Below are 13,464 nucleotides of genomic sequence, written 5' to 3' on the forward strand. Positions count from 1 at the left end.
ATCTATATAGTTATATATAAAATGCACGTTTTATCTTTTAAAAAGTGTTTTCCAGCAGTAAACTTTTCATCTTATTTCTAAATTTCTGCATTTGTAAATTCCAAAAGCCAATATAAAGGAATAGTAGTGGTAAAAAAAAAGCACTTGTGGGTTTAACCAATCTTGTTTTTTTGTACAATTCTCCTTTAAGGGGGCATGGCCAGGGGTGTGTCCTATGCCTGCATACTTTTGTTGATAGGTGTTCCTCATTCTCTTCCCAAAAAGTTGGGAGGTGTGCCTTACGTCTGTATGCATGCACCACATTATGCAATAGGCAACAAAATACATCAGTTTATTCACATCGTATAGAGTTATGAGTACATAAAACCGCCATGCAATTTGAAAACAAAAAAACAAACAAAAAAACAAAAAAAGTAAAAAGAAATAAACTTTCTTTAGAAAATAAATACATTTATTGAATTTTTATTGCTTCAACAATCATATAGAGTTTAGGAAATAATTCACATGTGCATCAAAAATTCAGTGCACAGGTGTATACAGTGCATAATTCTTTTATGTATCTGTACGCAGCTGTACTGTATAGAAGTCTATGGGACAACTTATACAGTTATGCCAGCAAGCAAACCATGTAGTCCGTTGGTGTCTGATGAGACCACACAATGCAAATGGGGTGACTTCTCTGTGCCTCTTGAATTTTTTATTGATGTCAATCAAAAGGGATGGGGGGGGGGGCGGTTACCCTGCCTAAGGCCCCACTCTGTTTCTGATTTGGGCGATGCAATGGTAGAATGAACACCAGCTCCCATTGAATTTCAAGGATTTTAAAGCAGCCTTGGCCAAGACCTCAAAATATTTCAGGTGTTTGGTTTATGAAATGAGCGACTTTGCACAACAGCAGATCTGCCAGCTGCAGAAACACAATTATCAATGGATTATCTGGTGATCCTGCAATTAGGTCCCTTGCTCCACAACTTCCTGTTTTAGTTTGACACTCTGTCCTTATGTCCCAACTGTGCTACTGCATGGTCACCTTGCCTCCACCTTCAGCTGGAGACGACCAGTGGTGGTTTCAGCACATAATATTTAGACATGGTGCACTGCTGTCACCATACAGAAACCCTTTCTGAGAAATGCCAGACAACCATGGCTGGTGTACATGCATGTAGACAGGAAGTGGCTGCAAACAGGCTGCTGAAAATCAGCAGCACTGAGATGCAACAATGCATGAAAATAAAGTGAAAGGTATTTTTATATGAACAAAAATAGAAACTGTGTACGATTCACAGTACTTTAGAAAACTAAAGGAGCATGTTTATAAAACAGTGAATAGGACATTCACCAAATATTGAATGCAGGGGAATCTTCAAGGTGCTTGTATTTTAAATGACAGTGATTGATTTACCATCAGTGAATGTTCTAAAGCGGTCATATTCACTGCTGTATAAATATGTCCCTTGACATTTTTGCGTTTTTGTTTAGCCAATAGAAAGCACTAGGGAAAGGAGAGGAAATTAGGGGTGGAGAGCTGCTATTTGAGCATTGTACGAGCGTTTTTCTGCTTTTTCTGCATTTCTATTGACGTCTATGGGACCACAAACGCTTGTAATCTGCCAAAAAGAAGCTCATATACTTTTCTGATCTTAAGGCCTGTTGCTTCAGGCGAAGGATCGCTCATATGTGAACAGGGGCTATTGAAGTGAATGGGATTTTGCTTGTTGGGCATGTCGGAGCTGAAAAACGCTCAGGTGTGAACAGGGCCTAAGAGTGACAGTGTATTTAGGTTTGAACAAAAAAGCCAAAAAAAAAAAGGGAAGGCGGATTGGAGAATAAAGCAAAGCACACACATCGGCATGAACAGACAAAGCAAACATAAGTAATCACTGAGCAGATTGAAGGTGCATGCAATGATTTTCATACCGATCCCATGCATCTTTCCCAGTCTTACAAAATAACGCCACCTGATCATTTTGGAACCTAAACATTGAGGAAGGAAGGACAGAGCCCAAGATAGGAGAGAGATTGATCACATTCAAGATTAACACCAGCAAAATAAATCACAGCAACAACTATATCAGTGGTTTTTAATTACTATTTGCGAAAAATTGGTATATTTTTGTTTTTTTAATTCAAAGAGATTGGAAATACAATCTTACACAATAACAATCGGTTTGAACATATTACTTCTGGTTTTAGTGTGTTAAAGTGAACCCATTGAGGACATGTAGCAGGTTCACTTATCAGTTTTTTTTTTTTTTTCCAGATGATGCATCAAACAACAAAAAGTTTATGATGTAAAGACTTTGGGATGAAGATTGTGTTCTGTACAGGCAGAGTATGGACATACCCACATATGTAAAGTGCCTCGCAAGTACAGACATTCCTGTGCAACCACAGTATGGCCTGGAAGAGGTGCTGCCCTGACTTGTCACAAGTGAAGAGCCAAAGTTCCTGCCAGCCAACCCAGAGTTGCCCATCAGCCAACCCAGAGTTGCCGTCTGTCCACCCAAAAACCTGCCTAAAATGGATTACTGTACAGTACTATAAAACTTCACTCCCTGACCCCCCAACTACAGCCCATGGCCCCCCACTATAGGCCCTGACCCCCCCACTATAGGCCCTGACCCCCCCACTATAGGCCCTGACCCCCCCCACTATAGGTCCTGACCCCCCCCACTACAGCCCTGGCCCCCAACTATAGGTCCTGACCTCCCCACTACAGCCCATGGCCCCCACTATAGGTCCTGACCCCCCACTTCTACTAACCTGAAGTTACATCAATGAGGGAAGAGACACCCCCCCACAAAGCTCACAGGTGCAGAACTGAGGCTGTCAATCAGCTGGAGGTTTCTCCCTTGTCACCATTTTTCTCTTAGTGTCAGGAAAATTTGTCAGAAATTATTCATGCTGATAGCAGAGGAACAAAACAGCAGACAGAAATGACACTTGGTGCTCTTAATTGACACAAATGCACACTATAGAGGGAAATGCTTTGTTCAGATTTCATGTCTGGGGTTTACAACCACTTTAAGTGTGATGTGCTTCTATTTAGTTTGCCAAAAAGGTCAGTCATTTTGCTTGTACATTAAAAACCACTGATTGTGTCATAATAGAAAACCGTACAATAATAAATATATTCAGACAATCATTAAACAAAGCAACATTAATGATTATAGGAGAGAGTGGATAGACAAATAAAATTTAGTTCTTAAAGTGAACTCCATGATTGCCCATGACCCCCCCCCCCCCCCCCCCAAATTTTTTTTTCCAAAAATAAGTTTTATTGAGAGAAGTGGAACAATACACAATATCAACATACAAGAAACAATTGAATACAAGAAAGAAACACATTGTGGATGTGACAGTTACCACTTGTGAGTAATGGAACTGTTTATACAGCTATCGGTCCTAACATCTAACAGGAACCTGTGTAACAGTCTAGATGAAGGACCCAACCAAAACAGAGCTTATGGAAAGCAGTAATATTTAGAATCACAAAGCTTCTTTCTTGTGATAAGACAGCCAAGGTGGACTAGTATAAATGATTAACTGTCTGAGTGGGTGTGGAAGGGTTGAGTCCAGAAAAGGGGTTTTAGTCCACTATAGGAGTGTTCCATACAGAACGAATTATTCATACTAGATGTTAGGCTAAAGGCCTAAGGATTGGGCGAACGTGATTTAGAGGGTGTGTAGACGAGAAAGGGTATTACAGAGAGGAAAAGGGTGGGGGAAAAGAGGATGAGGGGTGGAAGGGGGTAGAAGCAAAGGATAGAGGTGGTGTCACCTCCTCAGTCTCCATAAAAGGCAGGATAATACTATCCATTCGAAAGTGAAAGTGTGTGTTGGGAAGTTTATGATTGGAGATCATAGCATTTAGCTGCTCATGGTAATTCTCCTCGACAGGGGTCCTCCCAGACTCATCCCTTGGGTAGGGGTGGGAGGCCCTTTGTCTGAAGTTAGAGGTAATGCCTGGGTGTGGGGTCCAGTCCCATCAGAGTTACGTTTCTGTGGTTCAGAAATGGGTCCATCATGCCCATACGTGTAGGAATTTGGATGGGGAATCTCGTGCTATATAGCTCCCCCCCCCCTTTTTTTTTAAACCCTTACATATACTGAAAAAATGGAGTATGGCTGGAAAGTTCTCAAGGTATATGGCACCTCATCCCAAAATGCTTTATTGGCAAAGTAAGGAGGGATAGAGAGCAGGGATTATAATGGTGCCAAAGAGCATATATATTACACAGATAAGTAAAAAATAGTTTTTTTATTGGTACAAAAATCTAAACATAAAATACATACATAGGTGTGTTGACAATCATGGAGCAAAATGTACATACTTAGGTGGCCAAGCAATGTTAAAAGGCCAAGTAGAGCTACAGGCAATAAATCCCTACATGTTTCACCAAAACACTGGCTTCTTCAGGGGAAGTGATATTAGAAACCTGTACAAGTATGTTGACTCTATAAAAAACACAAAATTATGTCTTTAGAAGGTTACAAAAATATATTTCTAATATCACTTCCCCTGAAGAAGCCAATGTTTTGGCGAAACATGTCGGGATTTATTGCCTGTAACTCTACTTGGCCGTTTAACATTGCTTGGCCACCTATGTATGTACATTTTGCTCCATGATTGTCAGAGGATTGTTCAGAGCTGGATTAACTCTTTGTGGCAAGACTGGGCACAGATGACTTGACATACTCAAACCTACGAGGTAGAAGTCTTCATTTAACCACTTAAGGACTAGCCTCGTTTTGGATTTTAGGTGTTTACATGTTTAAAACAGTTTTTTTTTGCTAGAAAATTACTTAGAATCCCCAAACATTATATATGGTTTTTCTTCTAACACCCTAGAGAATAAAATGGCGGTCGTTGCAATACTTTTTTTGCACCATATTTGTGCAGCAGTCTTAAAAGCGCACTTTTTTTGGAAAAAATTCACTTTTTTGAATAAAAAAATAAGACAACACTAAAGTTAGCCCAATTTTTTTTTATATTGTGAAATATAATGTGACGCCAAGTAAATTGATACCCAACATGTCACGCTTCAAAATTGCGCCCGCTTGTGGAATGGCGTCAGACTTTTACCCTAAAAAATCTCCATTGGCGATGTTTAAAAAATTCTACAGGTTGCATATTTTGTGGTACAGAGGAGGTCTAGGGCTAGAATTATTGCTCTCACTCTACCGGTCGCGGCGATACCTCACATGTGTGGTTTGACCACCGTTTTCATATGCGGGCGCTACTTGTGTATGCGTTCGCTTCTGCGCGCGAGCTCGTCGGGACGGGGGGGTTTTTAAAAAAAATTTTTATATTATTTATTTTACATTATTTTATTTATTTTTACAAATAAAAAAAAAATTGTGTCACTTTTATTCCTAATACAAGGAATGTAAACATCCCTTGTAATAGAAAAAAGCATGACAGGACCTCTTAAATATGAGATCTGGGGTCAAAAAGACCTCAGATCGCATATTTACACTAAAATGCAATAAAAAAAAAAAAAGTCATCAAAAAATGACATTTGAAAAAATGTGCCTTTAAGAGGCGTGGACGGAAGTGACGTTTTGACGTCGCTTCCACCCAGCAGTGTCATGGAGACGAGTGGGGCGCCATCTTAGCCTCACTCGTCTCCAGGCACAGCACAGAGAAGGATGCGATCGCCTCCACCACTACCGACGGCTCGGTAAGCGGCGGAGGGCACCGGATCTCGGTGGGAGGGGGGGTTGTCCTCGCCCGCCACCGATAAAAGTGATCTTGCTGCGAATCCGCCACAGGGACCACTTTTATCTGAAAGCCGGCCGCCGCACGAAAACGGGGATACCGGGGTTATGGCAGCTAGCCATAACAATGATATACCCCCTTCAAAGTTTGGACGTACATCGTCGTGCGGCGGTCGGCAAGTGGTTAAAAAAAAAATTTTAAAATGGGGGTTTACATCCACTTTAAGCCTAATACACACTATCAGTTTTTTGATTGGATGAAAAAAAAAATTTAAAAAATCAGCTCAGGTCGGAGCCACTGTAGTAACAATCTGATGTTAGTACAGAGATCTCACCTGCTGGGCTTTTGTGTTCTGACAGGGGGATGGCCCCCCTGCCAGAACACTCCGATCAGCGCCCTCTGCCATTGGCAGAGAGCTGATCAGGAGTTGGTCGGTATGCTCGTCCGACAAAAGCCGGCTGTTCCTTTTTTATTGAACGGACCGATGTCGCCCCTGTGTACTAGGCTTAAAATGATATGTCCCCTTTAAAGCCGGCTATACACAGATTGAAATTTAGCCAGTTCAGCAGGAACCGGCCTACATTTCTATTCATGCATGGACAGGCTGTTTATATTGAATTTGATCTTAAAATTGCCTTCATTACAACCAGCCTATTAGGTTTTTTTTGGTTAGATCTCTGCCAGCAGTTATAGCTACCTGCAGTGTTCATTGTATTCTGAAGGTGGGAAACCTCCTGATGTCAGAATACAATAGAGCAGCGGGAGGGTCTCCGCCATCAACACAGTCAGTAGTGTTGATGGGGGAATTGAGCAATTTTTTTTTCCTTCAACCAGGAAACTGCAGAATTTATGGCCTGCCTAACAAAGGAAATCACTACACTACAGGTGTTCTAGATGATATACAATTCAGATCACGCAGGAAATGTTTTATGTTTTCATTGTTCTAGCACATGATGCTCAGTCCTTTCTATTGTTCGCGGTGTGAAATAATTCTCAGTTGCCTCATGTAATCATTTACAGCATGTCTTCCTGAATCAATGTAAGATTATGTTGTATTCATTAAGCTGACAATCTACTTTTGATTTAAATCAAAACTGTCAGCACCTAGATGTATTTTATTACAGAAATGCAGGCACCCTTTTGTGCCTGTTCGTACCATCACAATACTTATGTAATGCCCTGGAAACCCAGAAACCCAGGGCATGCTCATAAACAAATATTCTCTTTTGTGCTAGCCCACCTGCTCCAATCTCATGCAATTAGCCTTACTGTCCAACAGGGAACTACGGTCGGTAGGAGGAGGCGGGCAAGCCTTTTTTCACTGGTGGACCAAGGAAGTATAGGAAGCTCATCAGCTTTTAATTGCAGTCCATTTGCCCATTAAGATTTTCCCTTACCTGGATAGCAATAAAAACCTGACAAAGACACTAACCCTTCCACACTCTTTCCAAAACTTTAAAAAAAAAGGCTGAAGTTCCACTGTAATCTTTCAGTGTTCAATAAAGCTTCTTAAAGGCTCAACCCCAGCTTTTTGTTTCCTTCTTTAGTTCGGTGGCATGGCGTCACAAATCCGCTTCTTTCTGAACAGTGTTCAGGTTCGGAATTCTGCAAAGTACAGTGCCACTTAATAATGTGGCACCATTTCCTGCAGCTTTAAAACAAGAAGGGGTGAGAGAGAGAACAAATCTGTCCTTCAAAGAATAATGGGATTTTCATGGCTGCATATTTCTGTCACAAGGTAAGCACACCCACAAAGGGATATATAAAAAAAATATATAAATTTGTTACAAAATGTACATAATTTTAAAATAGTAACAGTATTCAGTCATATCAACAATGACCAAGATTGATACTTCGTTTAAAAAAACTGATGTTTGTGTATATCGGGTAGCCAACGCGTTTCGCAGACTAGATTGGTGCTTCTTTGGGGCTGTTCACCATGCATTTGCATTGTCCAAGTTATAGAAGAATATAACATTAGTCTCAGGAATAAACAACACTTTTAACAATCATTTTAGCAAAATTCAACATTTTTATTAAAGTGCTCACCAAAATGTCCTGACATTGATCCAGAAAATATTGCAACGTCAAAGATCTAAAAGTTCAAAATTATATATATATATATATATATATATATATATATATATATATATATATATATATATATATATATATATACACACACATACATATACACACACACACATACATATATACACACACACACAATAAATATATACATATATATATATATATATATATCTATATCCGTATATATGGTCCAACGTCCACAAGATCATATTGGGGATCCTGACATCACCGGTTTGTCACTGGATGTGACCCATCCTCTCTCTCTTTGATGTCCTGACATTGATCGAGAAAATATCGCAACATCAAACAGAGAGAGGATGGGTCACATCCAGTGACAAACAGGTGATGTCAGAATCACCAATATCATCTTGTGGACGTCAGACCATATATACGGTTTAGGGAGCTGTACCACTGATGATCTATATAAAAAAATTACTTTTAGATCTTTGATGTTGCGATATTTTCTCAATCAATGTCAGGAGGAGGACATTTTGGTGAACACTTTAATAAAAATGTTGAATTTTGCTAAAACGATTGTTAAAAGTGTTGTTTATTCCAGATACTAATGTTATAATATTCTATAACTTGGACAACGCAGATGCACGGTGAACAGCCCTGAAGAAGCAGCAATCTAGTCTGCGAAACGCTTTGGCTACCTGATATACACAAGCATCTGTTCAAGTTTTTTTAAACTAAGTATCAATCTTGGTCATTGTTGATATGACTGAATACTGTTACTATTTTAAAATTATCTACATTTTGTAACAAATTATATATTTTTTGAATTATCCCTTTGTGGGTTTGCTTACCTTGTGACAGAAATATGCAGCCGTGATAATCCCATTATTCTATGAGGGACAGATTCGTTCTCTCTCTCTCACCCCTTCCCGTTTTACTATACATCAGGGATGTGGATGCTATATTCTGTTCCTAGAATCTGTTCAAAAAAAACCACATAGATATATCTCTTGCAGCTTTCTCCAGTGAGCCCAGGACAGCTGAATGATGTATCATCAGGGGGTGTGTCCTTGACGCCCTGGCCTTACAGGAAGTGGGTAGAATGATACTGGACATCATTCAACCGGGAGGAGGTTGGGTGTTCAAGTTCACATTTGTTTTTTCCCCCAGTGTGTGGCACACCTAGAGCTCATCTTACTCAGAGTCAGAGTTTTTTTTTTTTTTTTTGATGTCTTGGTTTGAATGCTGACACGACTGAGAGACAATGGTGGACATTCTGCAAGTGCTGCTATTAACCTTCATTAGATCAGGCGACCAATAATTATTTTTGTCTTCACAGTCATACAGTTGGTCTTCTTTACATGTACAGTATCTCACAAAAGTGAGTACACCTCTCACATTTTTGTAAATACTTCATTCAACACAGCTATTAACGTCTAAACCTCTGGCAAGAAAAGTGAGCATACCCCTAAGTGAAAATGTCCAAATTGAGCCCAATTACCCATTTTCCCTCCCCGGTGTCATGTGACTCGTTAGTGTTACAAGGTCTCAGGTGTGAATGGGGAACAGGTGTGTTAAATTTGGCGTTATCGCTCTCACTCTCGCATACTGGTCACTGGAAGTTCAACATGGCAGCTCATGGCAAAGAACTCTGAGGACCTGAAAAAAAGAATTGCTGCTCTACATAAAGATGCCTAGGCTATAAGAAGATTCCAAGATTCCAAGATTGCCAAGACCCTGAAACTGAGCTGCAGCACGGTGGCCAAGACCATAGAGCTGTTTAACAGGATAGGTTCCACTCAGAACAGGCCTCGCCATGGTCGACCAAAGAAGTTGAGTGCACGTACTCAGCGTCATATCCAGAGGTTGTCTTTGGGAAATAGACGTATCAGAGCTGCCAGCATTGCTGCACAGGTTGAAGTGGAGGGGGGGGGGGGGGTCAGCCTGTCAGTGCTCAAACCATGCACCGCACACTGCATCAAATTAGCCTGCATGGCTGTTGTCCCAGAAGGAAGCCTCTTCTAAAAATGATGCACAACAAAGTTTGCTGAAGACAAGCAGACTAAGGACATGGATTACTGGAATCATGTCCCATGGTCTGATGAGACCAAGATAAACTTATTTGGTTCAGATGTTGTTAAGCGTATGTGGCGGCAACCAGGTGAGGAGTACAAAGACAAGTGCGTCTTGCCTACAGTCAAGTATGGTGGTGGGAGTGTCATGGTCTGGGGCTGAATGAGTGCTGCCGGCACTGGGGAGCTACAGTTCATTGAGGGAACCATGAATGCCAACATGTACTGTGACATACTGAAGCCGAGCATGATCCCCTCCCTTCGGAGACTGAGCCGCAGGGCAGTATTCCACCATGATAATGACCCCAAACACACCTCCAAGATGACCACTGCCTTGCTAAAGAGAATGAGGGTAAAGGTGATGGACTGGCCAAGTATGTCTCCAGACCTAAACCCTATTGAGTACCTGTGGGGCATTCTCCAATGGAAGATAAAGGAGTGCAAAGTTTGTAACATCCACCAGCTCCGTGATGTCGTCATGTAGGAGTGGAAGAGGGCTCCAGCGGCAACCTGTGAAGCTCTGGTGAACTCATTGCCCAAGAGGGTTAAGGCAGTGCTGGAAAACAATGGTGGCCACACAAAATATTGACACTTTGGGCCCAATTTGGACATTTTCACTTAGGGGTGTACTCACTTTTGTTGCCAGTGGTTTAGACATTAATGGCTGTGTGTTGAGTTATTTTGAGGGGACAGCAAATTTACACTGTTATACAAGCTTTACACTCACTGCTTTACATTGTAGCAAAGTGTCATTTCTTCAGTGTTGTCACATGAAAAGTTGTAATAAAATATTTACAAAAATGTGAAGGGTGTACTCACTTTTGTGAGATTCTGTATGTGCTACACAATGGTTTCACACTAGGGTTGCCACCTGTCTAGGATTCACCTAGACAGGTACAAACATTTTGTTATCATCACAGAGTTTACCTTAAAGTGGTTTTTGATGTGCTTTCATCTTTTGAAATTGCCCTTTTAGGTTTTTGTTATTGTATTCAGTACAGCAATATATAAATTATCCAATAGAGAGTGCAAACACTCAATTTGCAATCACTCCTCATCCCTTCTTAAAGCATTCCCTGCATTAAGGTAAAAAAAACTATTTACAACTTGCTGTCCCCCTCCCACCTCCCTAAACCTTTACCCGAGTCCTCAATCGATCCAGCGATGTGCAGAGCTGCATCTCTTCTCTCCCCTCTTCCTTAACTCACAGGGAATGAGGCAATGGCTCCTGCTGCTGTCAGTCAAATCATGTGAGGAGGGAGCGAGGGCGGAGCCAAGCCACGCTGTGTGTGTCTATAGACACACACAGCCTGGCTCGGGAGCCAGCCCACACGTCTGCCCCCATACCGAGCAGTTTGCAACGGTGGCACACACAAAATAGTAGGAGCAAGTACCGGTGGGGGACCTCAGAAGCATGCCTAGTACATTATCAAACAATGCCCAGGTTTGGAATAAGATGCTGCTTTTCATTTGCATAATTATATGACAATGACCTGATGCACCATAAGTGAGATGCCTCCATCCCTAAATACAATATAATAAAAAAAACAGTGGTCATGGGACTTTACATGAGGCAAATCACAATGGTAGACATGATTAACAATTTTATTGCATAGCAACAAATTTCATATTTACAATAATTGAACATAATAATACAATTCCAATCATAAAAAAGGAGATAATGAGTTGATCCATGATAAATTAAGATATAAACAGTATGAATTTATAAAAGTTCCCAATATTCCCATACATAATGTTATTATGTAGATGTAAATACATGATTGTATAACGTCCAGGCATCTTTGGCTCTCCCTTACACGATGGGGATTGCATACCATTATTGGCTAGATGTGCCAATATTATTTCTAACACTTTTGGATCTACACTTTACAGAAACTTGTCCGGCCTTCCTGTTGTTGTGTGGTCAGTGTGATTGCTTTGCCACAGTCCCCGGGATAGACTTCCCCTTGCACCCCCAGCTCTATGGCTGTTGGGCCTATTTTTCTGAGCTGACGTACAACGTTCTTGCATCTACTCCTGAGAAAGTGAACAGGGAACCCACGAAACACGCATAGTTATAGGAAGTCAAGAATTTTTTGGTCACCATATGATTTACAATCATGTATTTACAACTAGGTAACAACATAATGTAGGGAATGTTTATGAATGCATATTATTTATATCTTAATTTATCATGGATCAGCTCACTTACATTTTAAAGTGATACTAAAGTCTCGTTTTAGTTAAAAATAACAATCATGTGTATACTTACCTGCGCTGTGTAGTGGTTTTGCCTAGATCCTCCTGTTCTCGGGTCCCTCTTCGGTGCTCCTGGCCCCTCCTTCCTGTTAAGTGCGCCCACAGCAAGCAGTTTGCTATGGGGGCACCCGAGTCAAGCCACAGCTCTCTGTGTCCATTTAGACACGGAGCCGCGGCCCGGCCCCACCCCCTTTCTCTCCTCATTGGCTGACTGATTGACAGCAGCGGGAGCCAATGTCGCTGTGCTGCTGTCTCAGCCAATGAGGAAGGGAGTCTGGGGCAGCCGAGACACTCCTGCAACATCGCTGGATCTAGATGGGGCTCAGGTTTATAGTGTACGGGATTTGCTTAACTAGGAGTTTTTAAAGACGAGCTTAGGAGAGGTCACACATGGCCCTCAGGTATGATATTGAAAAGCAGTTTCTTATTCAAAACCTAAACAGTATTTTTGAATGTATAATACACATTGGAATACATGATCAAGGTTATTGTAAGGGTAAACTAACTCTTTGAGTCAGAAGATAGTCTCCTGTCATCACTTCCATTGAAAATAAGGCATGGAACCAACTGTGGACAACAGTTCATCTAGAGCCGCTAGTTTATTACATGGGTCCTTCATTTAAAATTTCATAGTGATTTCAGGTGTGTAGCTCTCAATAGTGCACAATATGGAACCCATAATGGTGTAAGGCTTAGGAAACAACATAATCTGTAAAGTTATTGAAATTTTCATGCTGATGTTTTCAAGTATGTATATACTGGAAAAATTTAGCTGCAGACATGTTTTATATGGTGCATATAAAGATGACGTCATCATTTTTTTTTATATTGGTAGAATAACATAATCCAATAAGGGAGAATATTTCTGAAAAACTGAAATAAAAAGCTTTTATATGAGTCTTATCCATGCGACCTGCAATTTTTATATACTAGAATAAAATGAACACAGGAATTGAGGAAACAAAACATTCTAAAAACATTTTTCTAATGAGAGACCTAGTTTAGAACATGGCTTACCTTTTGAACTTTTGCATAATTCCACCATCATTATTCTTTAGGTCATGCACCATTTTCTGAATCTGCCTATTATATGAAAGAAAAGATGTGGTTGGAATCAGTATTTGTGAATAATTGTAAGAAAGTTTATACTTTTGAGCATTAAACAAGAATTTTGTCAAATATGAGTAATCACATTAGACAAAGTGTATCTAAACTCAAGAAGAAACATGTAATGTATTGCAGCTTAAAGCGGTAGTAAACCGCTGCAGAAAAAAAAAAAAATTAAACACCTTTAAGACAATGGCATAATGTGCTAGTATGCATCGTATACTAGCACATTATGAAATACTTACATTAGAACGA

The 13,464-nt window shown here is 40.5% G+C and overlaps 1 protein-coding gene across 6 annotated transcripts in view; it reads right to left on the bottom strand.

The window, feature by feature from the left end:
* Positions 1-13,464, bottom strand: part of BLNK (B cell linker) — a 330,248-nt gene that overhangs the window by 69,562 nt on the left and 247,222 nt on the right. For 3 of the 6 annotated variants that reach the window (XM_073596065.1, XM_073596068.1, XM_073596067.1), the window contains 2 exons: positions 13,120-13,185; positions 1,918-1,974 (listed from right to left, as the gene is read on the bottom strand). In XM_073596065.1, the coding sequence (XP_073452166.1) occupies positions 1,918-1,974; positions 13,120-13,185 (123 nt within the window). The remainder of the gene's footprint in view (positions 1-1,917; positions 1,975-13,119; positions 13,186-13,464) is intronic. The other 3 variants (XM_073596066.1, XM_073596070.1, XM_073596069.1) reach the window with 1 other exon arrangement.

This window comes from Aquarana catesbeiana, linkage group LG08 (genome assembly GCF_042186555.1).
Source record: "Aquarana catesbeiana isolate 2022-GZ linkage group LG08, ASM4218655v1, whole genome shotgun sequence".
Lineage (NCBI taxonomy): Eukaryota > Metazoa > Chordata > Amphibia > Anura > Ranidae > Aquarana > Aquarana catesbeiana.